Consider the following 25618-nt stretch of genomic DNA (forward strand, 5'->3'; position numbering starts at 1 on the left):
AACTCAAAGGAGATGGTAAGCCCTTTGCATGGGACTTAAATGCAATACTCCTTAAAAAGGTTTGCATAGCTTTTTATTTTTATTTTTACACTTCCCTTTGTTTCTTAAGGAAAACGGATGCTTTAAAAAAATATAGCTTTTTTACAAACTGTCACATGCATGGTGGTCTACTGATCCCAGCTGGCCACTATGTCTATGATAGTGGTCAATCACAGTGGATTGCTATTTGCGACCTATCTTATGCACTTTAATGAGGTAGGTTGAATTGTTGCCCACCACGATTCAGTAGTTTGAGATATGAACTATTAATATATAGGCTGGTTCACGAAATACAAATGTATTCAGTAGAGGTCAGACCACTTTTACCAAATCCATTTTAGTGCAAACCTCACCAAGAAAGCTTGTGATGGTGTTACTAAATATCCACTGGCAATATATTGGGGTACAAGAATATCAAAGACAAAAGGTACTTGCATATAGGGAAGTAGACATTTACTATTCCTAACTCCACATCTATGTACCTTGCAGATATATGTACTGTGTAGGTAACATATATGGAGTTAGATATAGAAAATATAGACTTACCTGCCAATATTTTTTTCAGATATTTTTGTCATCGATAATGTGCACCATCGATGTTCTGGGGTCAATCTTATATATTGCAGTACTATGGAGATGAGACTTTTTTACTGGATACAGAAAAGGTATTGCTGAACCTCAAGGCCAGACCCTTCAGCCAACCACGCAGCTGGGAGTTGACCAGCCGCAGTGGGTTTAACCTGTGACCAGGCCCTCCAGCCCACCATCACAGCTACATGTGGCTGGAGTTGGCAGCCACTCAGCGGGTGGGCAGAGGGCTTGGTTGTGGGCCAAGCCCTGCAGCCAACCCACTCAGGTTCACATGGCTGGGGTTGGTTGTCACTTGAGGACTGTGTTCTTCTTTTCCTGTTGTCATGTACTTTAGGCTCCCATGTGCTAAACCACACAACATTGCACCAATATGCAAGGGTGTGTACGTTCTATCATTCAGAGGTTCTGTACTGTAAGAGGATACTTCTAATACAAAAATTATGCTTTTCCACTTTGCATGTGTGGTGTAGAATGTACCACGCATGCATATTTGGAAACATTTTGGGAGCTTTAAAACTTGGTCTACATTTCCTCCTGCTTCAAGGATGCATACAGTTGTGGCACCGATCCCTCTCTACCAATATTAGTAGAGAGATGCTTGCAACAAAACCCATGGGTGATTGCATGGAAATGCCCATGTACCGCCTGTGGAATTCCCCCTGACACATAGAAGTGCAGTGTAACACATACTGCTGCTACTTTTCATGAATGTAGCTAATATTCCAACAAACCTTTTGATTCATACTGAAAAGTAAATACAACATGTTGTGCCAGGTTTGTGTTACAAAAGTATCACAAAGCCTGTGCACAGTATTAGTTAACAAAATGGGCTTATGTTTGTACATTGCACAACATTGTGCCAAAGAATATTAAATATGGACAATAAAATACTAACAAAAGGCAACATTAAGACACACACGTTAAAATAGTGCAATTTATTTTCTATGTTTTAGGAAGAAAGATGGTATTAAAAAGAACATTTATTTTTTTAGAGATTGCCAAGCATTTAGATGCTTGATTGTGCCAAATGTCTCAAATTAATACTTTTTTTCCAGTACCCTTGGAAACAACTTGGTTGAAGAAGCTAAAGGTAACCACCTTGGCTCAGACTTTCTTCTTACCTCTATGGATTGAAAGGAAGTCCCAAACAGTTAACTGTGAAAAAAGTCCTCTAATGTTGCTGTTCTTTGGGGAATTTTTGAGGTTCTGCACAGTCTTCTTTAGATGCAATTTTATCAGTTGTAGTTGAATCCCCAGAAAATGGTAAAGCCTACAGAAACAACTGAGCAGAGAGTGCACTCAAGGGCCATTCTTTAATAGCAGTAACTGGATGAGACCACCTTTAAATTACATCAATACAGTGACATCAGCCAATGAGATGTAATTTCACTGTACGTTCCAGGTACCCTTGTACCATTTAAGGTCCTGCTGTACAGGGATGTATGTCCTTACAACACATACTTTTACAACGCATACCTTTACAACGCATTTTTCACACCGCAACGTCCATTACAACGCATTCCATTACAACGCATGCCATTACAACGAATTCTTTGAAACTACCTTTACAACGCATTCCACTACAACGCATACTACATTTACAACGCATACCATTACAGCGCATACCATTACATTGCATGTATGGTAAGTATTGGATAGTGTAGGGGTATAAATTACTATTCTAACTCCAGGGGGGTGCAACAGTAGGGTAAGTGTTGGATAGTGTAGGGGTAAAAATTACTATTCTAACTCCAGGGGGTGCAACAGTAGGGTAAGTATTGCATAGTGTAGGGGTAAAAATTACTATTCTAACTCCAGGGGGTGCAACAGTAGGGTAAGTGTTGGATAGTGTAGGGGTAAAAATTACTATTCTAACTCCAGAGGGTGCAACAGTAGGGTAAGTGTTGGATAGTGTAAGTATGCGTTGTAATGGTATGCATTGTAATGACTGCGTTGTAATGACATGCGTTGTAGTGGTATGCGTTGTAGTGACATGCGTTGTAATGGTTGCGTTGTAATGGCATGCGTTGTAATGGATGTTGCGTTGTAAAAGTTTCGTTGTAAAGGTAGTGTGTTGTAAAAGTTGCGTTGTAAGTGTTGTTTCCCGCTGTACAGCAACACCTAAAAACGCACACATTTTACTAAAAACTAAAAGAGATCTTGGTTATTTGTGACTTTGAGACAACCCCTAGGCTCAGAGTTAAAATTAAATGATCCTTCTTAGTAAACACAAATTGTTCAAAAAATGTATGGGTCCTGTGGATTCCTGCATGACCCCATAAAAGGAAGTAAAGGCCCTGCGTAGAGTCATTGCCTCTATAAATCTCGCTGGACTTCCACCTAGGGGATACACACAAAAAAGAAAATGAAAGCAACCATTTGTTTGGCCTTTCAGGGAACACTACTCAAAAATTAAACTCATAACCTTTAGAAACATCCTTAAATTATTTTCAGGATCACCATTACCAAATTGGTGTTTAAGAGAGGTAGTTTGGTCTAAGTGCATCACAGTCCATAATGACCTGGGACAAAACTAGACACAAAGAGACACCAAGCACACCATTGAACAGGTTTATCAGATTGCAGCATCTGAAGATGACATTGTTTTCTCATGGATACCTCTAACTGCCGATGCCTCACATTGTGAATATTACGTATGTGTCAGACTGGATCCGGAACCTTTAAAACGGTCTCTCTGAGTACTGGTAGCTGGCGTCGTTTGGTTCTGCGCTGATATTGTTCTGCTCCGAAAGTGATGAGTGGAGCCGCATGTAAGTACCATCCATGCGCACTCTTGTCCGATCCTTTTTTCCGTGCCTTTAAATGTGGATCCAGAACTACTCCTTTGTCATTTCTAGACCCTTTTCGCTTGAATTTTCCAGTATTCAAGGGGAAATGTCACCTCCTAAGACAACCGGGTTCAAGCCTTGAAGGGACTGTCTCAAACAAATGTCTGTGGCAGACCCTCATAAAGGGGCCCAGGGTCAAAGATCGAGTACAGGGCCTGCGACGACTGTGCCCAGATGAATCTGCATGCAATACAGGACCATTAGGTGTCACTGCATCTCACAAAACATCGGAAGTCCACACACTGTGATCAGTCAAGTCGAAAGGTTGGTCCTGTTCCCGCTTATGATGTTTTTCTTGTGGCAGTTCATCATCGTGGTTGAAGTCTTCAGCAAGTCCAGGAACAAACATATTGAATCAGTCACCTCCCACAACTCTCAGACTCCTGAGTAGGCATGAGGACATCAATATGCCACCTTGTCTTATTCTTGATCTCCTTTGGTACCGACCCAAATCTCATCCCAATGCATGCCAAATTAGCAGGTCCATCAGCAACGTCACAGCAAGTGTAGGCCTGGAGGGAGGCCAAGCTGTGCATTTTCTGCATTTTACTGGTTCCCTGTGGCATGCCTTTGGGCCACAAAGATCTGCAGGGGCCTTTAGCTGGACTTCCACAAGTTGTTATGCCATCTTTTCAATCTGCCCTCAAACGATGGTGCTGACATTGATGCTGGAACCACCTGCTGCAATGGTTCCCTGCGGGTGCCAATGCCACCAACGCCATAACTCATTTGCAACCCATTGTGCTCTCTGACTCCAAGCAGAATCCACCACAATCTTGACCGAGGCCATGGCTGATCCAACTCGAGCACAGCCAGCTTACAACCATTCTGATTCTCATACTTTACCCTAACCAAGTGTTGGGTCCAAACTTTGCACATTCTATTCGTCACTGGCTAAGACAATGACAATTTTGAAGAAGGAGATTGATGCAGAAAATTGGTATGAAGAACTACAAGATGCCGATGACCTCCCTACTACTCTTGACGCTGGCCTTGTTTCTCCGTCTAGCCGTGCCCCCCCAAAAAAGCCCTTCCACTGTCTTAATGCAAAGGGCAGTGAAGGTACTACACCTACAACTGCTTACAATGGAGGTGAGGACTAATGTTCTGACAGAGGTATTCCAGCCTGGTCAACCCCCTACGGAACCTTTATTACCATTTAATACGGTCCTCACAGATACCCTCTTGGGCACTTGGGTGAAACCAGGTTAAAATCAGTTAATAAGCAGTTCACTCTGCATCACCGCCAGTCACAGGCGACTTTCTCACACAATATCCCACACCTGAGAGCTTGGTGGTACAGGAGGCGACTAGGAAGGTCAGTTCCAATGTATTCCCCACCACCCCACTCAACCATGAGTCCAAGAGAATAGAGGCATTTGGCAATCGCATATTTCCCACCACAAGACCTGCTCTCCAATTAATAAACACCAGCTGTCTTCTAGGCCACTCCTCCCATGCCCTATGAACATGGATGGACCACCAAGGAATTTATCTGGTGGTTAACCACCTGGTGGAAACTCTAAACACTAGGGTATACAAACTCAGTCACCGGCACTTAGTGGAGCACGAATGGCAGTTACATCCAGATGTGTTGCAGGGGGTCTTGAATCAATGGGGAGAACCACTGTTCGATCTTTTTATCACTGCCAAGAATGCTTAATGTCAGCCCTTTTGTGCATTGAAGTTCTCAAAAAGGCTCTCTCTCCGGGAAGCATTCCACCTAGAGTGGAGCTCAGGACTCCTGTATGCCTTTCCATCAATGCCTCTCTTGTCCTGAAGAAGATCAGGAACAATGGGCCCCAAATCATCCTAGTGGCACCAGATTGTGTCAGGAGAGCATGGTACTCCTGGGCATGAACATCTGTCTTCCAATCAAGTTGTCACTTTGAGAGGGTTTCTATTTCAGCAAGAGTTTGCATCTCCTTGCTTCAAGATTGAGTGGGGGCAGTTGACCTCATTTGACCTTTCACCTGAGGTCATTGATATCATCCTGGTGATGAGGCTTCCCTGTACAGAATTGGTGTACGGCAATCGATGGGACAAATTTGTGGCTTGGTGCAGCACCCACCAAACTGATCCATTGCAAGCTAAATTGTCTGATGTTTTGTTGTTTATTTTGTCCCTGGTCCAGCAAGGTCCTGATTTGAATACTTTTAAAGCTATTAGTCGTCTCTTTCTGCTTTTTTGCTGTTGCCGGATTAGCCCTCTCTATTAAAATCACCTGGTATGTTGAAATCTCTGTGATGCCTCAGTGGGACTTGAATTTAGTACTCACTTTTTTGATGGGCACCCTTTTGAGCATCTGCAGAGTTGTTCCTTGAAATACTGAAGTTGAAAGTGGTCTTTGTTATTGCCAGGAAATTGGCTAGGTATGTGTGCGAGCTGCAGATTCTTGCTGTTAACCCATCTTATACAACATTCTTTCCAAATAAGTTGGTGTCGAGGGTCTGAGCTTCTGTTCTGCCAAACGTGGTCACTCCTTTTCATGTCGGGCACGCTATCACACTTCCAGCATACTTTGCTGCACTTTATTCCTCTGAAGAGATAGACAGTCACCATAATTTGGATCATTAGAGAGTATATATATATATATATATATATATATATATATATATATATATATATATATATATATATATATATATATATATATATATATATATATATAGGTATAGATAAATATATATATATCTTGTATATGTCACAACAAAGAACATTGGGTTGGCAATCAGCTTTGTTGGGTTCTCTAGGGAAAATAAGGCCAATGGAGTGCAAAAAGGAACCATCTACTTAAGGATTGTTCTCTGCATTACGATCTGCTATGCCCTGACTAAGAAGCAGCCTCCAGAAGGCTTATAGACACTTCGCACCAAACTTAACCTGCTACCACTGCGCTGGCACATGGAGTGCCTGTCCTGGATATTTGCAGATGGCCATGTGGGCATCCGTACATACATTCACGAAGCACTACTTCCTCAACAACTAGGCCCATCGAGAGGGGTATTTTGATTGCTCGGTCTAGCAGGGCTTTTTGGTTTGTGTCAAATCACAGACTCAACACCTAAGGAGGTACTGCTATGGTGTATATTCACAAGGTATAGAATTTGTGGTTAGAAGTATCCAGCAGAAGAACAAGTTACTTAGCTTAAGTAGCAATCTTTCTGGTGACCCTCTCAACTCCTGGGTCTGTGAACTGGGCTTTTTTACCATCTAAAAGGATTCCAATTTATAGATCTGCACACTGGCCATGGCCAACTTTTGCTAGGCTCTGTGCTTAAGGGCATGGATGCTGTAAAAAAGCAATGGATGTCAGTGCATATGGGTGGCGCTTATATGTGGTTCTACATGTCACTTCTGGAATGGAACAATGTTGGTATAGAGCTGCACAGCACCACCTACCGGCACGCAGTTTCTCTATCCAGTCTGATTCCTGGGGAATATTTATATGGTGACTAATCTGTGGCTAGATAGAGTATCCATCTGAAATATTGTTACCAAAGGTAAGTTCCTTGTTCATTGTCATCCTATCTACTTCTGCAGCACCACAGCCAAGGACGGAGAAAGGATCTGTAGTGCAGCAGTTTTTCTAACTTCCAGCTGGCCATGTATACTTTGTGCAACCAGGTACCTCATAGAGGAAAAATCTGAACAATATTCCATGGGAATCAGTGGGATGTGAAAGCACCTGATAGGCTATGTATCCTAACAGCTTAGCTCATGCTATAGTGCAGAAGAGTCGAGCGGCTGAAGGAAAACAGACTGCTCCACAGGAAGAGAGCTGTGTCAACAATTGAAAGAAAGTGACATTTTGTAATGCACTACAGGCACTGCTTAAAGCAGTGGGCTTGGCCTCTGGGGAAATTAATAACAAATATTTTCAAAGGCCACGGAAGATCATCTCCACACAGAATCCAAGGACATCTGGAAAAAACAAAAGAAATACAAATCTATGTCAGGCATGGAAATAAGGCCTTAACTTGTTCAAAAAATACTGAAACTCACTGAAAAAAGAAAAGGTTAAAGTGACGTTATAGTTAAGTATGGAAATATGACATTACCTTATGTAAAAAATAAAATACATTCACTAAAAGCAAAGATTAAAGTGATGTTATTGTTAGGTATGGCAAAAAGATCTTATCGTGCAAAAAACAATGTTTAAAAAATAAAGGTTAAAGTGATGTTTTAGTTGGGTCACAAAGTTACACAAGATCTAACTTTTAAAAACCAAAACAAATCCTTAAATTCTCCAGTTAAGGTTCAGAGAGCTCATTTTAACCTATGCACCCCTCATGCGCTGTGACCTCATATGTAACATCATCATTGATGACATAATCAACTATACTGTTATGAATTTACATCCTTAGATCTTTAAATTGTAGTAAAGGGCCTTCGGTGATGTTGAGCCTAAAATTACCTTACATGCCCATATCAGTGGATAGAATGAAAAAAGGAAAAGGAAAGGATTCTTGTTTGTTATATAACCCTCACACACTCTAGTAGTGTCATCCTTCATCATCATCATCGGGTTCACCCTGACTCCTAAAGGTCAGGGTGGGCTCAACCATATTTCAGGCAGCACTTAGGAGAAGTAGGCCAGGGGGCTTAAAGATTAAACTTCCTCCTTTAACTCCAAGGTATCCTTTTATTAGTGGAGTTATTGGGGATAATAAAAGTACGGGTTAGGGTAATGAGGATGCAATAGTCCTATGAACATAAAGCCAACATGTTTCAGCCCTTAAAATTGGCCTCATTTGGGTCCTGGGCTTTCTTCAGGGCAATTCAAGTTTACCTCCCTGAGAATATTTAGGAACTACCTATTTTTGGCGAAAGTTTGCAGGATTCTGCACCTAAACCAGCCAGGTATATACTTGCCCTTAATCCGGTTCATCTGTTATGGTGTCCAACCTGTAAATAAAAACTAAAAAATTGACTGTCACTTCATGTGCCCATATCATGCTGCATGATTACTATTGTTAGTGGAGTCCTTGTGAGAGATTGCGCACTTTCATGCATCATTCATAGTGATTTCATTACATAGTGGACGCTGGGTGTGTTGTTACTCAAACACACTCAGATTAGTGATTGATTTATCTTCAAACACCAACCCATCTCGTGAATATTTGGTGTAGGCTTTCTTACACCTCCTGTTTCCGCCATACACCATTAAAAAATCATACACCCAAATGTTTGTCTATTTAAAAACCAGAACATGCAATAACCATTCATTTGTGGCATTTTTTAAATTGCTAAGCCACACTCCCTGGGCACTCACCCTTCCGTGGTGAACCTCTTGCTTCACAAGGGTACGTGGTGTCAAGGGTAGCCCTGTAGTCACACACTTGTGGTGTGTAACAGAGTTTAGGGAGAGAAAAGAAAGATGGCATTGCCAGAGTTATGCGCCCGTTGGATATGCAAACATGTATCCCGAAGTGTAACACAAGATCCTATGCACACGCTATGAGTGTTCTCATGACAGCTCATCATATGGTTAGAGCACAAATATTGATCGAATCTGATGAAGTCTTTTCTTTGTCTTTTATTCCAATAAATACAAAGCAACCAGCCAACACGTGTTTCGTCGCTCTGGGGAAATGTCCACTGACTTCTTCAGGGCTGTTTGGGTCTTCGTATTTTTATCAAGCCGGTTGTAATTCCGACCCGGCTAGTCAAATTTGTGGGTATTCTCTGTGTTTGAGTCAAACTTATAGTGCACTCCAAAGGTCGTTACTGAACCTAAAATGAAAAATAATTGGTGGTTAATCGTTAGTATGACGTGTCAGTGCAGAAAGATGTTGCTTGATCTGAAGTGAGTACGCTCCGATCGACCTCGGCCACGAGTGTGAGTTCTATTCCGTATCCCCAGAGTGACGAAACACGTGTTGGCTGGATGCTTTGCGTTATTTGGAATAAAAGACTTTATCAGATTTGATCAATATTTGTGCTCTAATCATTTGATGAACTGTCATGAGAACACTCATAGCCTGTGCATAGGATCTTGTGTTATAGTTACGTGTAGGATTTGATATTTCACAATTTAGGGGTTGCAGGTTGTTTTCCCCTACCTTTTGCACCGCACAACCTATCAAGCATACATATCACACAGAGAAACAGACAGGCACCATCACTTCTTATACAACCAACACGCCAGATAACTATGTATCCCGAAGTGTGCAAATCGTACTCTCAGTCAACTTTGGAGCTGATCGGAGGGACATTGTGACAGTTCGCTATATGTTGGCCTTATTATGTCTGCAGTAACTCCAAGGGCTTCCAGAGCAATACACTGGAGAAAATTCTATGAGTCTAAAGCTTCTATATGGAAATTCCTATCTGAACATTTCATCTGTGGATATCATTTGACGACCTTACAAGCCCTGATGAATTACCCCTTGAGGGAATGAAACGTGTTGGCTGAGTGTTGTTTACGCACAAGAGAAATAAAGAAATTTGAAAGAAAGGATTTTTTGACACTACTTTTAGTCAACTGGACTTCATTACCTGGTGCACCCCCACTTGTAGTAACACACTCTCAGGCATGCCCATTCCACTTACTTCCTTAAGGGAACTGCCCCACTTAATCACCTATTCGGTCCCACGTCTCCCAGCTTTCTGGGTCTCTGGAGGTAAGTGCGGCTCGTTAGCGGGCGGAGCCCTGCCCCCGGCGTGCGGTATTACGCCATTGCAGCATCTGTTTCTGTGTAACCAGAAGAATCGGACTACGTACTCCCATAGTTGCATGGGGCATGTAGTCCTAACTCATCAGTCTCACTGGTTCTTCTTTAAACCTTGGCAGTAGGCGTATCTGATGACGCCGTATATCATGGGTGATTCTTTTTATAACTTTCGCTACAAAAGAAGCAGAAAATACAAAAATACACAAAAAGGGACACAGGGCATATCGGATGGGATATCAGATAGCGCTGTTTGCATTCAGTGCTCCATCACTTACTGTACTGTGAGTATTGATGGTGTTGAGTAATGTATTTATTTCCAAATCGCAGGCACTATTGGTAGTCCAGGTCTACCGGCTGACACTGTCATCTGACGGAAGTCAAACTATCTCATACTCCTTTCTAAAAATATGTTATCAGTGCTGTGATGTACAGAGATTATTTACATTTTAAAGACAAAGGAGTGTATGTGAATGGAATACATTGTATTAACGTGTGTCTTCTACTGCGTAAGGGTGGTCATAAATGTGAGCTATCTCGATTCCAGGGCATATCTCATATGTGAGTCAGTTGGCCCATGGGATTGAATCGTTGAGCCCTTGTGTGTGCGTCCTGAGTTTATATATCCCCACAGTTGTTCCTGCTCTAGTAGTCCCCCTTGATTTTCTCCATCATAGTCCATTTTAGATCCTGGTCTCCATTTCAACATAATGGGCTGTGAGTTTCATTGATGATCTGGCTCTTCGTATAGTGCTCGTATGCACACTGATGCATGTCTTTACTTTCCTGGTTGTCATTCCAATATATAGGCTATTACAGGAGCATGCAATCATGTAGATGACGTTGTCAGTACTACACTTAGTGTGGTGTTGCTGTTCCCATAGCTTGAGAAGGTCCAAATTATTATGAGTAGATTGGGCTGTGAATGGACAGACTATGCATGAACCACATGAGTTATGTCCCCTCACTTATTAGTTGGTTCCACAGAATCATTTGTGTGTCTTGTTGGCTTTTCCAGCAATCATTGTGGACCAATGCATCTGTGATACTCCTGTTGCGTTTAAAAGATAAAAGAGGTTTCTCAAACTTTAGTTGGTTTGAGGTCAAGATGTGCCACTTTTTATTTATTATCTTCTTTATGATGTTTGATAATCAGTTATTAGTTGTAACACATAACAGTGAGTTGGTTTCTTTTTTTAGATTAGTTTCAAGTAATTATGAGTATTATGAGATCTTTTCCGGGCTCGTTCTATAATACTTTTGGGATACGCCTTTTCCTGTAGTCTCTTGGTGAGTTTCACTGCTTTCTCCTTGTAGCTGGTCAGGTCCGAGCAGTTTCTACAGATCCTTAAGAACTGTCCCACTGGAACATTTTCTCTCAGGGAGCATGGGTGTGCGCTGTTAAATGAAGCAGTCTATTTCGGTCAGTGGGTTTGGTGCAGAGAGTGCTCTCCAGTTTTCCATCTCTGGCTATGATGTTTACATCAAGGAATGATACCTTTGTATCGTGAGTCATCATGGTGAAGCGGAGGAATGGGTTTATTTGGTTTATCCATTCGCCAAATGTCTCAGTGCTCTTCTCATCACTGTGCCATATTACCAGGATATCATCTATATACCTACGCCAGATACGAATGTACAGGCATGCAATACTCGGGGCAAAAGTGCTGCCCATGGAAGTCCTGTGCTTCTGTAAATAGCGTTGGTTCTCAAATATTAAGAAATTCTAAGTCAAGGCCATGTGCATCAATGCCACGATCCATTCTATTGGGGCATGCCATGGCCACTCTTGTGTACGCAATATGTTTTCAATGATGCGTAGGCTCTCCTCTTGGGGAATGCTTGTGTATAGAGCCTTCACATCAAGGCATATCATCCTTTCTTGTGTTGGGTCATACTCATAATCAATTTCTGCCAGGATGTTAAGTAGATCTTTTCTGTCTTTCACATAAGATTTAATCTGTGTGACCAATGGGCTTAGAAACCGATCCGTGTACTGGGAAAGAGGTTCTAGAACCAATCCTATCCCTGACACAATGGGTCTTCCTGGAGGTGGAGTTCTGACTTTATGGATCTTTGGAATGATGTTCTAGGTTCGGCTGTGTTGAGAAATTCCTTTTCCTTCCTTAAGATCCAACCTCTTTCCAACACTTCTGTGATTTTCGCAATCTGGTTTTGTAGAAGGTGCGTACGGTCCCTTTGAAGTTTAGTAGAGTGTTGTGTATCTGAAAGTAAGGCCAGGCAGGCTTCCCTGTAGCTGTTCTGGTCTTGGATAATGGTTGCTCCTCCTTTCTCTGCTGGTTTTATCACAAGGGGTGTTCTTCCATTCAATGATCTCAATGCCTCTTGTTCCATTCTGTTAAGGTTATTGAAGATGTCTCTACTGGGTTGTAATTGTTCCACCTCATTGATGACTGCCTCCTCAAATGTGGTTACTTCTGGTGGCATCATAGATGATGAAGGGTTAAAGTTGGATTTCTTCTGAATAGTGGTAAAACCAGTGTATGCCTCTGTCACGGGGTTGCCCTCAAAATAGATATGACTCAGATTTTTCCGACAAATTCATTCAATTTGCATATTGTCTTGAATTTGTCAATCTGGGTTGTGAGGACACAACCAAGTCCTTTATTAAGGACTGCCAGTTCATCTGGTGTCAGTGTTTCATCTGTTAAGCCCCCTGGCCTACTTCTCCTATGTACTCCCTGAAATATGGATGAGCCCACCCTAGAGGCTGAACACACATTATATTGGTTGCAAAGGCACATTTAAAAGTAGGTTCTTGCTTAAAAGCAAAGCCTGTTGTCAAAATTCACAATGGATTATGCACCAGTCAATATCTGGCCACATGTGCATGTTAAATGTATGTCAGACAGTTCTCTACAAAAGTTGTATCTAAAGTGCAGGTTTCTGAGTTGTGGATGTTTACATGCAGAACTTCTGTGCATATTCTAAAATAATATGGCACATACTAGAAGGATGACATATGTAGGTGTTGTAAGCATGGCTCTGGGTTGTATGCCATTTTTCTCATACCAAATTTGTAGTGTATTTTACTAAAGACTAGAGGGTTGTCCTTATCATCCACCAGTTGGCGCCCTATCAGTGGCCAGTGCATACCTGTCAACCTTTTGTCTCAAAACTGTGGGTGTTGTGAGGTGAGTAAGGGGTGAACCACTTACACTGTATATAGAATGCACAGTTTTTTTAAGGGTGTTTAAGGTTTAAAATGTGGGTGACTGCTTTAAAGTCAATTGAGGCCTTTCGGAGCTTATTTACAAGCCCCTTGCGCAGCCACTTTTGCCATTCTATAAGTGATGCACCAGCAGCAAAAGAGGCTTATAAATAAGCCCCTTTGTTTGTTAGGGAGCGAATACCAGTAAAAAGAGGCTGACATCCACCAAATGTGGGTAACGTCACAAATATGCGATCTTTCCTGAATGTTTCTTTAGGTTGTGCTCAATAGCACATGGCACATATGAAGGGTTTTAAAACTACTACCATGCCCCAAATATGTTCTCGTACTCTTAATCAATGGATGATGTTAACAGTGATGTCATCAATGATGTCATAAGATGTCATCAGTAATATCATTTAACATATTATGAGTGCTGTAATATGTGAGGTCATAAGCCGTGAATGACGGGGGTATAAGTTATGGTTAGCTCTCTGAATGAAAAGGGGGGGCTCTTGGCCCCCCCGCCCGCATGGCGGTGCGGCGATCCCCTCTCCCCTTGCCTCCCGGTGGTGTGGGGGCGTGATCTCCCGGCGCCCAATGGTACGCTGGAGGTGTGCGCCACACCACCGGTCGGCCGACGCCCAATCCCTGATCCGGAGGCGTGGTGCAGTCTTCCGGGTCAGAGGGGCGGGCGTCGAGGGGTGAGGGGAGGGGGCGGCCCGCCCTCTCCCCGCGTCCCGGGGAATAAAGGCGGGGGGAGCGCTCAGTTGGCCCTTCTTGTCGCCTGACGCTCCCCCACACTGGTCGTGCCCCGCGCTCGGGGCCTCCTAATTTTCTTAGGATTGCTGAGTGGAGTGTGTGGTAGCGCGACGTTGGAAGCAGACAGACAGAGAGTTGACCGTAAAAGATCGAGGACGGTGGATCTGTAGAGTGCAGGACACGCAAGTCATCGACAGTAAGAGGAAGCGGGGGGGCTTGTATTTCATCGCTTCGTGTGGCCGCCGGGTGGGTCTACGTTGGAGTTTGGCCACCCCTAACATTCGGAATAGCCAGTGTTGCGGTCGCTGTCGCGTGGTGCTCATAGCCCCCTGCACATCCTCCGTCTCGTAAAGGTACAGGGCGCACTGGTTGCGAATCTGAGCAGTGAGCGAATTGATCAATAGTAAGAATGCCGGGAGCCAAGGGGTCAAAGATGGAGTTGATGTTTCAGGCCATGATGAGTAAGATGAATGCCATGGATTAAAGATTGAATAAGGTTGACGGCCTAGAGGCCCGCATGATGGAAAGGATGGATGATATCGCAGGCCCGCGCGGTAGCCCCAAGTGGCAGATTGACGCGCTTTTACTGGAGGGAGATTCCGATTCCTCGCCTAAAAGGGGCAAGGCTAAACGGCCAAGGCGCAATGCTTCCACTCGTGCACCGGTGGCGGTGCCCACTACCCCGGAGCCGGTACTCATGGCTCCCTTGGCACCGGCTCCCGCCTCGCCAGCAGGGGCCACTCCTGTCGGGCCGGCGCCGCCTGCCCCAGTTGGCCCACTTCCATTGCCTCCCGTGCCGGCACCCATGGCGCCGTCACCGCCGGTGGTGCCGGCAGCAGTACTGGATTGCGACACTCAGATCCCTCCTGAGTTAACGGCACAGATAGCGGCTATACTTCCTTGGCTGCAGAAAGGGGGTATGATGCCCTCAACGTTAGACCATGCCGCGGAGGCAGCAGAAATGGTGGAGAAGATTAGGGCGGGAACAGTTACGAGTGCGGCTGCGGCCTCTGTTTCCCCTTCTTCTGCAGGTTTGGATGCCGCTCGGCCGAACGGAAGCGACGCAGGACCAGCCCCGGTGTCCGGTAACGGTAAGGAGGTAGCCCTGCCTCTTTTAGGGGACGGGACGATTCCGTCTAGGAGCGAAGATTTAGGGCAACATGTTTCTTGGGCGGTGAAAGAGATGATTTGGGCGGGAAAGTACATATATATTTCCTCTTTGCTATTAGACAATAGGGAAATGGAAAATGCCAAAATGCTAAAGGAATGGATGCATCCTAGTGAATGGAGAGCCCAGTGTGCGAAGTTTAGGGTGGAGGAAACTCTGCCCAATTGGATCCGGGCCTTCTCCATCCTTACAGCTATCACTGTTGAACGCCCTCCAAACGTGCATGCGGCAATGGCTTGCTATCAGAGCAGGATCGTGGGTTGGAGCGAGCAGTATGCCGGGGACGCATGGAAAGAATATGACGTTAATTTCAGGAAGTCGAAAGAGTTCGACTCGTCGTTGTCATGGGACAAGGTGGACTCATTGTCGTGGCATAAACAGTTCGCAGGGAGCACGGCCCCTGCCCAGCCCAGGACTGTAGCCAGCGTGTACCCCGCAAAGACCCAGCAGCCCTTTCTTGCAGCGCCGGGGAATGAGTTCCCAGGGAAGAGTAGGGGAGGCGGCGGGGAAAGAAAGGGTGTGTGTTGGGACTTTAACAAGCGTTCCTGTACTAGACCGGCCGGCACATGTAGATTCAGACATGCATGCGCAATCTGTGGTCACACTTCCCATCCCGAGACAACATGCAGGAAAAATGGTAACCAGAGTCAGAGAGGGGTAAAGAAACCAGAATATTGCTGGAAACACAGTTAGCCCCTCCCCGGTTAATGTCCTGGCAATGATTCCATGGTTGAATAGATACCCAGACCACGGTGCAGCTGCGTTACTGCAGGAAGGTTTCTCCCAAGGTTTCCGGATCCCGGCTGGGGGATACACCGGCAGTGCACACTGTAGGAACCAGTTATCTGTACAACATAATCCTGCGGTAGTTATGGCTAAGATCCGAAAAGAACTGTCCCTGGACAGGATAGCGGGCCATTCCAGGAAGTCCCAGTGCCGGATTTTGTATGTTCACCATTAGGCGTAGTCCCCAAAAAAGAGAAGGGCGAGTTTAGACTGATCCACAACTTGTCGGCACCGAGAGGGGCGTCCTTGAATGATGCGATAGATGAAGGAATTTGTAGTGTAAAATATGCTTCCTTTGACCAAGCAGTAGAGCTATTGCAGGGGTTGGGGCGGGGCACTCTCATAGCCAAATCTGATATTGAATCCGCCTTTCGTTTGTTGCCGGGGCATCCTTTGGACCACCACTTACTTGGTTTCGCTTTTGAGGGAAAGTTTTACATGGACAAATGTATGCCTATGGGTTGCTCGATCTCTTGTGCGTACTATGAGACTTTCAGTTCCTTTCTGAAGTGGGTCATGAGACAGGCCACGGGCCACAAACAGGTCATGCATTATTTGGACGACTTCCTTTTCCTGGGAGCGGCGGGGACTTCGGAGTGTGCCTGGGCATTGCAGGAATTTTGCGTGCTCATGCGGGCTTTCGGGGATCCGTTAGCGCCCAGGAAGACAGTTGGCCCGACCACCTGTTTGGAGTTCTTGGGTATCGAGATTGATTCATTGGAGGGGTGCTTTAGGTTAACCAAAGACAAAGTATAAAAATTCAGGGCGGCATTGCGCCAGTGCCTTCTGAAGGAGAAGGTTACATTGCAGCAGCTACAGGAGACGGTGGGCCAATTGAACTTTGCATTGCGAGTCATCCCAATGGCATGCCCCTTCTCTTGGTTGATTGCCCAAGCCATGAATGGTTTGAGAGAGAAACATCACCGCACTAGGCTGTCAGCTGAGGTTCGCCAGGAGATGCGGATATGGGTGGCATTCCTGGAGGATTTCAATGGCAGGGTAATGTGGCCAGCCCCCCCCACGACATCGGCAGAGTTGGGTTTATGGACCGACGCTGCTGGTAGCGTGGGCTTTGGCACCATCATGGGCACTAAGTGGGTCGCCCAGAAGTGGCCTGAGGAATGGGGGTCGTGGGGACTAACCACCAACATTGGATTCCTGGAATTGTTCCCGATATGGGTAGCATTGATGGTCTGGACGGCGCACCTTAGCAATCAGTCAGTGGTTTTCTGGTCGGACAACATGAGCGTGGTAGAATGCATTAACCAGCAAGCGGCGCGGTGTCCATTCATACTGCGCTTGGTAAAGGAGATTGAGCTACAATGTTTAAAATGGAACGTGATTTTCAGGGCCAAACATGTGCCAGGTGTTCTCAATAATTCAGCTGATGCCCTTTCTCGCTTCAAAATGCAGGTGTTCAGGGAACAGCTTCCAGCAGCGGACCCATCGCCAGCACCTTTCCCGGTTGCTCTCTAGCGGATTGGTGCCCCAGACTACTGTACCTCGTGGCATCTAGCTTAGCCCCCAGGACCAAAACAGCACTCGAAGGGGTGTTCTTGTCTTACTGTACTTTCCTCGGGCATGGTTGGGAGGATAGCTGGGCACATGAGGACAGTTTTGTTGCATACCTAGAGCTAATGCACAAGGAAGGGCGCTCAGTGGCAGCCGCAAACAGGCACAGGGCTGCAGTTTTATTCTTTGCACAGGCCAAGGGCGTGAGGGACCCTACGAACACGTTTGCAGTGCGCAAGGCGTTGAGGGGCTGGCGTCGCATTCAGGGACACTCGACAGATTCGAGAAAGCCTATTGGGCTGGTAAGGCTTACAGTACAGCCCTGTTGTTAGCACTCCAGGATGTCTGTAGTTCGTCTTGGGAGGTGCTGCTTTTCAAGGCAGCATTCACGCTAGCGTTTTATGGGGCCCTGAGACTAGGCGAGCTAGTAGCCGCGTCCAAAGTTGACAAAAAGGGCGGCCTGCAAGTGGGCTGCGTGGTGATCCATGCTGATACCATGTGGGTAACGATTCAAAGATCGAAGTCCGACCAGGAGGGAAAGGGGGAAACAATAGTGCTTCACTGTGCTCGGACCAACCCTTGTTGCCCAGTCTCGCATGTGAAGGCTTTTAGGAGGCAGCGGGACGGGACGTCGGCGGGGGGCACTATTGTGTCACATGGATGGTACTGCTTTGACCAGGTACCAGTTTAGGAAGGTCCTGGACCTAACGGTCGCAAAAGCAGGCCTGGATCCCGCGAAATTTGGCTCCCATTCTTTTAGAATCGGGGCAGCAACTGAGGCAGTGGTAAGGGGACTCCCAGCCGAAAAAGTTAAAAGGATTGGGAGGTGGTCTTCTGAGTGTTACAAACGCTACGTACGTGTTGACATGTTGTGACATGGCCGGATGACTCACGCTTGTATCTCTTGGTTTTGCAGTTTCTCTAACCTGTCACGGGGGAGAGGAACTTGCCGAATGTCGGCACAAGACAGCAGCATTGCAACAAAAGCAACAGGAAGATCGTCGGACATGGTGACTTGGATTGTGGGCCACTCTTAAGTTAGGCGCGCAAAACATGTATTTCTTGCAGGTGACAGGATGAGAAGGGCTGAAGAGGAGGGGTTCTCCATCTCATTCTTCGGGAGGGGAGGCCTGGGTATTAGGCAGTTCAGGGATTACTTTCTGGAATTATTGTCACAGCAACCCGCCCCCCCGTCAGTGGTGATATTTCACCTGGGGGAGAATGATTTGACCAAACTGGGGAGACGCATCCTGATAGATGAAATCATATCCACTGCGGGGTGGGTGTTTAGGACTTGTGTGGTTTGCACGGTAGTCTGGTCGCAACTTATTCCTCGTTGGCAGTAGCGAGGCGGGGACTCGGTCAAGGCGTTGAATCACTCGGTAAAGAGGATCAACACACAGTTGGACACATTTTTTCGAGCCCCCCGGTTGCAGACGATTCCTCATGGGTGTATTTGGGGGGAGCATTTCTACCTGCGGGACGGGGTACACTTGACTGAGGCTGGGAACGTCCGGTGGTCAAATAACATTTTTAGCATGGCTAGGGGGATATGCGAGGGGGACATGACCTTTCTGAGGAGTAGGAAGGGGGAAGGCCAGATCGTCGGGTAACAATGCTGGCCTGTGGCGGTAAGATTATGACCGGTGAGCAGCTATTTTAAGGTCTTAGGGAGCGGCATCATCCTTTGGAGGTGTCCGCCCAGGAGGAGGAGGGGTCACTGGCCCCTCCTAGAACTTCAGCGGCAGTTGGTAACGCAAGTTATGGCCCTCCTTCACTGGTTAAATGAAGTTCACGGGGTGGACAGAGTAATTAACGGGCTCGGCTGCATGGGTGGACCGAGTAAGTAACGGGCTCGGCTGCATGGGTGGACCGAGTAATTAACGGGCTCGGCTGCAAGGGTGGACCGAGTAATAAACGGGCTCGGCTGCAGGGATGGACCGGGTAATTAACGGGCCTGGCTGCGCACGCGCACCTGCGTAAGGGCGCAGCTTGCAAGACCTGACACCGGTTAGCGACCTTGCCATATCGCCATCAATGTTACTATGCAAAATTTTCAGATGAGGATGTTAGATTCGGTTAGGAAACAAGCTGTATTAGAATCTTGTTAAGGCTAGCCGATCACAATTGTCGATATAAATGTATCTAAATGTTTCTGATTAATTTTGCATAAAAATTGTATATTTTGTTTAACAATTTTATTATTTTGTATCTTAATAAATACGGCCTGGGGGTTTTGCGACCCCCCGCCTTCCAAAGACAAATCATGTTCCGTTTCGTTGTGTTCTGGGTTGATGTGGGCATACAAGGAGAGGGGCGGTAGCCATCACTGACCATGCTGTAACTGTGAATATCAGTGTTTTTTTGGGGGTTTTGAACGTTAAGGCTCGTGAGACTTTATTACCTAAGTATGACATCACTTTAACCTTTCGCTTTTTAATGAATTTTTGTGGGGGGGGGTTTTGTATGATACGGTCGTTTTACTATGCCTAACTCTAACGCCACTTTAACCTTAGTTTCTTTCAAAGATTATCTGGGTTCATTTTTATGTACGTTAATGTCTTAATTCCATTCCTAACTATAATGTCCCTTTAACCTTTGTTTTTCCAGTAATTATAGATAAAGCTAGAGGTATAGCTAAGTTCTCAAAGAGTCAAATGTTGTTTCCACCCTGTGTGCTCAGCTCAGCAGGCCAGCTGCTCAGCATGCCAGGTGTCAAGGTGGAGCCACCAATTATAGCTAGGCAAAACGAACATTGCAAAACCATCAACATATCGCTCACGACAGGTTCCGAGAAAACTGCCGTTTACAGTAAACTGCATTTCCGAAAGTTAAAATGCAAAAACAAGTCAGTCATTGTACTTTTAATACCAGATATTAATTCTGAGTTTATGTTCTCTTCTTTCTTACAGTCAACCAGAGTGGCATAAAGAAGCACCGCTGGCATCCTTCAAGGAGGACGCTAATACGTCATCTTCAGACGAATCAAATGGAAGCAGCCCAGATCTGTCTGTCCACAAGGAGCTAACAAATGTGTTTTTGCGTCAGAGAGCAGTGGAGCAACTGATTGGTGGACCGCCTTGCTATGACGATATTGCACTTATTGATTGTTTACCATGCGAGGAGCAACTTCCTAGCAAGGATGATGGAAGCCCCATCATACCGTCTGTGGCCAATCACGTAGATTTTATATCAGAGATGGTGCCAGAATGCAGCCAATTAGATTTCGGTACAAGTCAGCGCCCTGTGGATAAGGACGAGGATTTCTATTATGGGTTAAAGGAAGAGTCTGATAATTTACTAGATGATGAATCTGACTTTGAGAAATGAATTTAGATGTTAGAAGCGAGTACCTGGACATTTTTGTAAAACAGAAGACATTTTAAATTGTAAACAAATAATGTGATATGAAGAAACTTCTTACAAACATCGCAATTCCATCAGAGTCAGGAAATTAGTTTCTTAGTTGCTTCCATTTCAGTGCTTGCATTTATGTTTTTTTATTACATTCTTTTTATTTGTTTTGTAATCGAGTATCATGTTGTCCATGCCATATATTATTTACAATATTCTTGTATCACTCAGCAGCTCCATGCCAAATGGTCAAATTTACCAAAGTTGGAATGGCATCTTGTACAGCCTGTGAAGAGTATAAAACACTGTATGTAAATAGTTCAGTTAAATCAAACTCAGTCCGGCTGTATTGACAAGCCCTCGGAGTGCCATCCATCCACCCCTCCTGTCTTCTATGTCCATTGGTCCCCTTCCACTTAGATTGCAAGTTCACCAAGAGACGGGGACCATTTGAAATTAGAGCCTGATAGTCTTGAAGTGTCTTTCTTGCTCATTCCTTCTATTGTCACTTTTACCTTAAAGGAAATAAATTCCGGGATGGTACTCATGTCTGATCGATGGACCTCTAGTGCATATCGAAGTTGCAAGTATTTATAAAACGGGGAACTGCTGAATTCAAACTCTTTATTTTGAGTAACTTCCAAAGGTCTCCCAGGCTAGAGATCCCTGTTTGGCCCCATTTCTCAAAGCCAGTCAGTCTAGCAGGAATGTAGCAGCCACATGCCTTTTCATAGTATGATTAATTTGATCCACCACCCTTTCCTATGGTGGGCCCTGTACCAGCAGCCTATAACTTCTTTTGCCACGGGGAGTTGATTTTGGTATGGGAGAGATGTAGATCAGCCCATAAATTGGTTCTCTTCAAATTGAACTAGTTAAAGGCGTTTAGCTGGGTAATTTGGAGAAAATAAGGAGTTTGGACAGTACCATAATTTTAAGAACCTCTCTGCCTAAAATGGAGATTAGTAGTGTGTTGTTAGGTCTTTTTTCAAATACCACATTAAGGATTATTTATAATATGGATACCAAGATATTCAAAGCTTTCTATTAGATGCCCAGCTTGGATTGTCAATGACTGTGTCCACTCTCCCTCTAACTGGGATTATGGTAATTTTCTCCCAATTAATAAAAGGCTCCCCCGTGGAGCCCTAGGATCTCCATTAGTCTTTGACCAGTCCCGTTAGTGCATTGCAGGAAGAATAGCATCCCTTGAGAGTACAGAGACATGGGGTCCTCAGTGCCCCCCCTCTCTTTGGCTGCCTTGAACCAATGCATCCAGCCTGGTCCAGGTTACAAGCAGCTCCATTGCCAAGGCAAATAACAGGGATGAAAGGGGACATCTTTGTCTGGTGTGCATTCCAACTGATAAGGGCGTTGACAGCACTCCACTGACCCTGTCATGGGTCCACAGGTTTTTGTAGAGGACATTGATGCTGACCAGAAAGTAAGGAATTAGGGGGCCTATTAACAAGCCCCTTATCGCCCCGTTAGCTGCACTTTTCTGCCGATAACTCGGCGATATCTGCATCGCCCTATTATCAAGGCAGCGTTAAGTCAATTAACGTGGCTTAAAGCCACGCTAATTGACTTAACGCTGCTTTGGTAATAGGGCCCCTTTCACAATAAACTCATCGTGAAAGGGGGCGTGCAGTGGGCGTTCCACCGCAACACCCATTCACTTCGACACTGCCACCTATTATCAAGCTTGGCAATAATAGGTGGCAGCGCTGAATTTAAGAACAGGTCAGACTGGTCTTAAGGTGGCGAAACGAAGAGAAATGCTTTATTTCTCCTCGTTTTTGCTTTTTCCATGTGTGCTGCCTTGTGCAGCACACATGGAAAAAAGCAAAATGCCAAGGTTTGTTTATGTACAGGAAGGTGTCCCTTCCTGTACATAAACAAATCTCTTTTTAAAAATGCCAATTTGTAACTTACATGTGTGCTGCATAAAGCAGCACACATGTAAGTTACAAAATGGCATTTAAGCCTTGTTTATGTGCAGGAAGGAACTCCTTCCTGTACATAAACAAACCTTCCCTGCCTGGGCTGGCGTTAAGTTGTAAAACTTATCGCCATCGCAGGGGGAAACTCTAGGCTGCACCATATCCTTGGTAATATGGTGCAGCCTAGCGTTTCCGAAGTGGCGAAGAGAAGCGTTAAGCCAAGGCGGCTAACACCTCTCTTCGCCACTTTGTTGCTAATATGCCCCAACATTTAATTGGTGGAAGTACCCAGCGCAGGAACACACAGCAGGGAGTTGAAGGCTTATTCACTGTCCACAAGCATGCACCCACACAACCAAGTGAGATTAAGGGCCCATCTGAGTGCTTCTAGTTGTGATAATACTGACATGACGAACATGATGTAAATGATTATCTTCTCAAGAGTTGTGCCATTTCACATATGGCTGAAAACGTTCGCTGCCACAGACACACTAATGATAGTTGTGTTACTGGGTCATTAGAGCATAGTTAAGGGTACAGCTTTCAGGCTTTTCATGACTGTTCTCATGTGAAAATTGATGTTGGATCCAGTTGTGGGATTTGAGTTTCTGGACATCTAGTTAAACAAACATCCCTCCAGAAACCTGTAGGTATTATCACACTAAAGCAACCAGTTGTAAAATGCAGCTGTACTCATCTGAATTTTTTCCGAGTAGCAGCTACTAAATATGCAAAATTCCCATGTTTCAGCCCCATGACCCAGTGTGCACCGTTTTCTATTAGTTGACTGGATTTTCCACTGTGGCTAAATCAGTAAAGCAGATGCCTACAGAAAACCTACATGTGGCCTGAAACAACTGGAACACAGATCAGTTGTCTGTCTAAAATGAGATGAAGGCCACAGTGCGTTCTTTCATTTATGATCACATAACACATCGAAGGTCTTTTTAAGTGGGCATGACCAATCGTGTTTGTAAAAGGGCTTGCATCACTGCTGCAGAATCTGGGTTACACTTTAAAAGAACAAATTAATAAACAGTCCATGCAGAAGTAAGTAGGAGGATTCACATTACAAGTCAGACTGTTAAATTGTTGGCTTTAGATTGGATATTTCTGTCTTTACTTCTAGAACATAATCCAGTGGAAATATACTCATTGTCAATAAATTACAAACAAGTGCAAACTAATCAAGGTACACAATGCCTGCGAGTTATCAGTCCAACAGGGTTTCATAATACTACCAAGAAGAAAATAATGTACTCTTAAATGAAATGCTGATCATACAATATAATAATTATTGAACCTCTAATTCTGCAAATGCGTTCATTCACATGCAAGCAAATGACAAACGTGTAAATATTTCTGTAAATGCCTTTGAAACTCTAGTTATATAATGTTTTCACAGCAAATGTAAGTCTAAGAAGAGATTGAATTGTTTTCTAAAATATCAAAATATCAATATCAAATGAAAAAAGCAAGCAAATATGTATTCATAGAGATGCAAAAAAGGACATGTAACACAAGAATGTCACATACAACACCAATTGTGCCTTTTTCATAGCAATGTAATGCATACTGAGAAGCGAAACTTAGGTATAGAAAGCAATCTCTTCATCATTTTTAGAACACTATGATTGGACTTAGAAGGTAACAAGATCATGTGAATTTTAAATATTGATTGTATTTCTTCTCCCATGTTTCCATGCTTTCATTCTACTAAGTTTTTGTTTTCTGTCTTGAAAGAAATATATTTATAAAATCAGAAATGTATACAAATAATTATATTGAAATATATTTATGAGTGTATGTTATTTTTTACAAATGATTTATTACACAAGTGAATAATATATGTTAAAAAGGCACACCCCTAAAGGTGCTCTGCATGTTTTCAACTGCAGGAGCTTTACATTGAGCTTCATTCATTGTCTCTGGGTATAAGCCTTTTTGCATCACCGGATTTCAGATCTTGGTCCTCCCATTAGTTGGGTGTTTATTTTCTTAGCATCTCTCATATCATAATTTGTTGAAAACTCCAATAAACTCTCAGTGGCTCAGTATTAATAAAAAATGTGTGATGGCAGAAAATTGTTAATTGTGTAAGAGTTTGAAAATATTCTCGTTTTATTACCTCATAGAGGCCCATCATGCACTATAATTGAAAGATGGTCTAAAAAGGCTGGGGGCCTTATTTATGAAGGCCTTGCGCCGCCGGTGCGTCACTTTTAACATGGGAAAAAGTGACGCATCGGTGGCGCAAGGCTTTCATAAATGAGGTCCTGGGTCTTTAAGAAAATATGTACATGATGAATGTTACGTATTTATACTTACTGCAATGCTTTAAGGGACACTCACTGTGTCACAGCCGTCCCTAGCAACAAGAGATTGCTCAGGCTGTTCACAAAGGTAATTTACACCTGCAAATAATTCACATGTATAATTTATTCTTACACTTTGCAGTAACTTTACAATTTTAGGCTAGTCACACAATCTGAGCATGACGTTTCCCAAAAGTGAAGACTTAACTGTCTCCACCCATTGGAAAAGGGGGTGGAGCCAAATTTTGAGTGTAAATTACCAATGCCCGAAAGAAACAGGAATAAGTCCAGCTCTCCTCATGGTCAACACTGATACTGCAACACCCTCCCATAGAAAATAACAGTGACTGAGACTTAAAATAAAATAACATAGTAAATATTTTTAATTAAATTACATTTTTTTAAATACTTAAACACATAAATAAATATAATTTAATATTAAAAAATATAATA

General features: G+C 44.1%; 1 protein-coding gene across 1 annotated transcript in view; it reads left to right on the forward strand.

Moving 5' to 3' along the window:
• The window catches only part of BSND (barttin CLCNK type accessory subunit beta), a 156899-nt gene extending 131964 nt beyond the window's left edge, over positions 1-24935 (forward strand). The window contains exon 4 of the mRNA XM_086952688.1: positions 20466-24935. Coding sequence (XP_086808814.1) covers positions 20466-20883 — 418 coding nt within the window. The 3' untranslated portion in view covers positions 20884-24935. The remainder of the gene's footprint in view (positions 1-20465) is intronic.
• Positions 24936-25618: the final 683 nt, after the last annotated feature.

Source organism: Lissotriton vulgaris, chromosome 1_1 (assembly GCF_964263255.1).
Source record: "Lissotriton vulgaris chromosome 1_1, aLisVul1.2, whole genome shotgun sequence".
NCBI classification, from domain to species: domain Eukaryota; kingdom Metazoa; phylum Chordata; class Amphibia; order Caudata; family Salamandridae; genus Lissotriton; species Lissotriton vulgaris.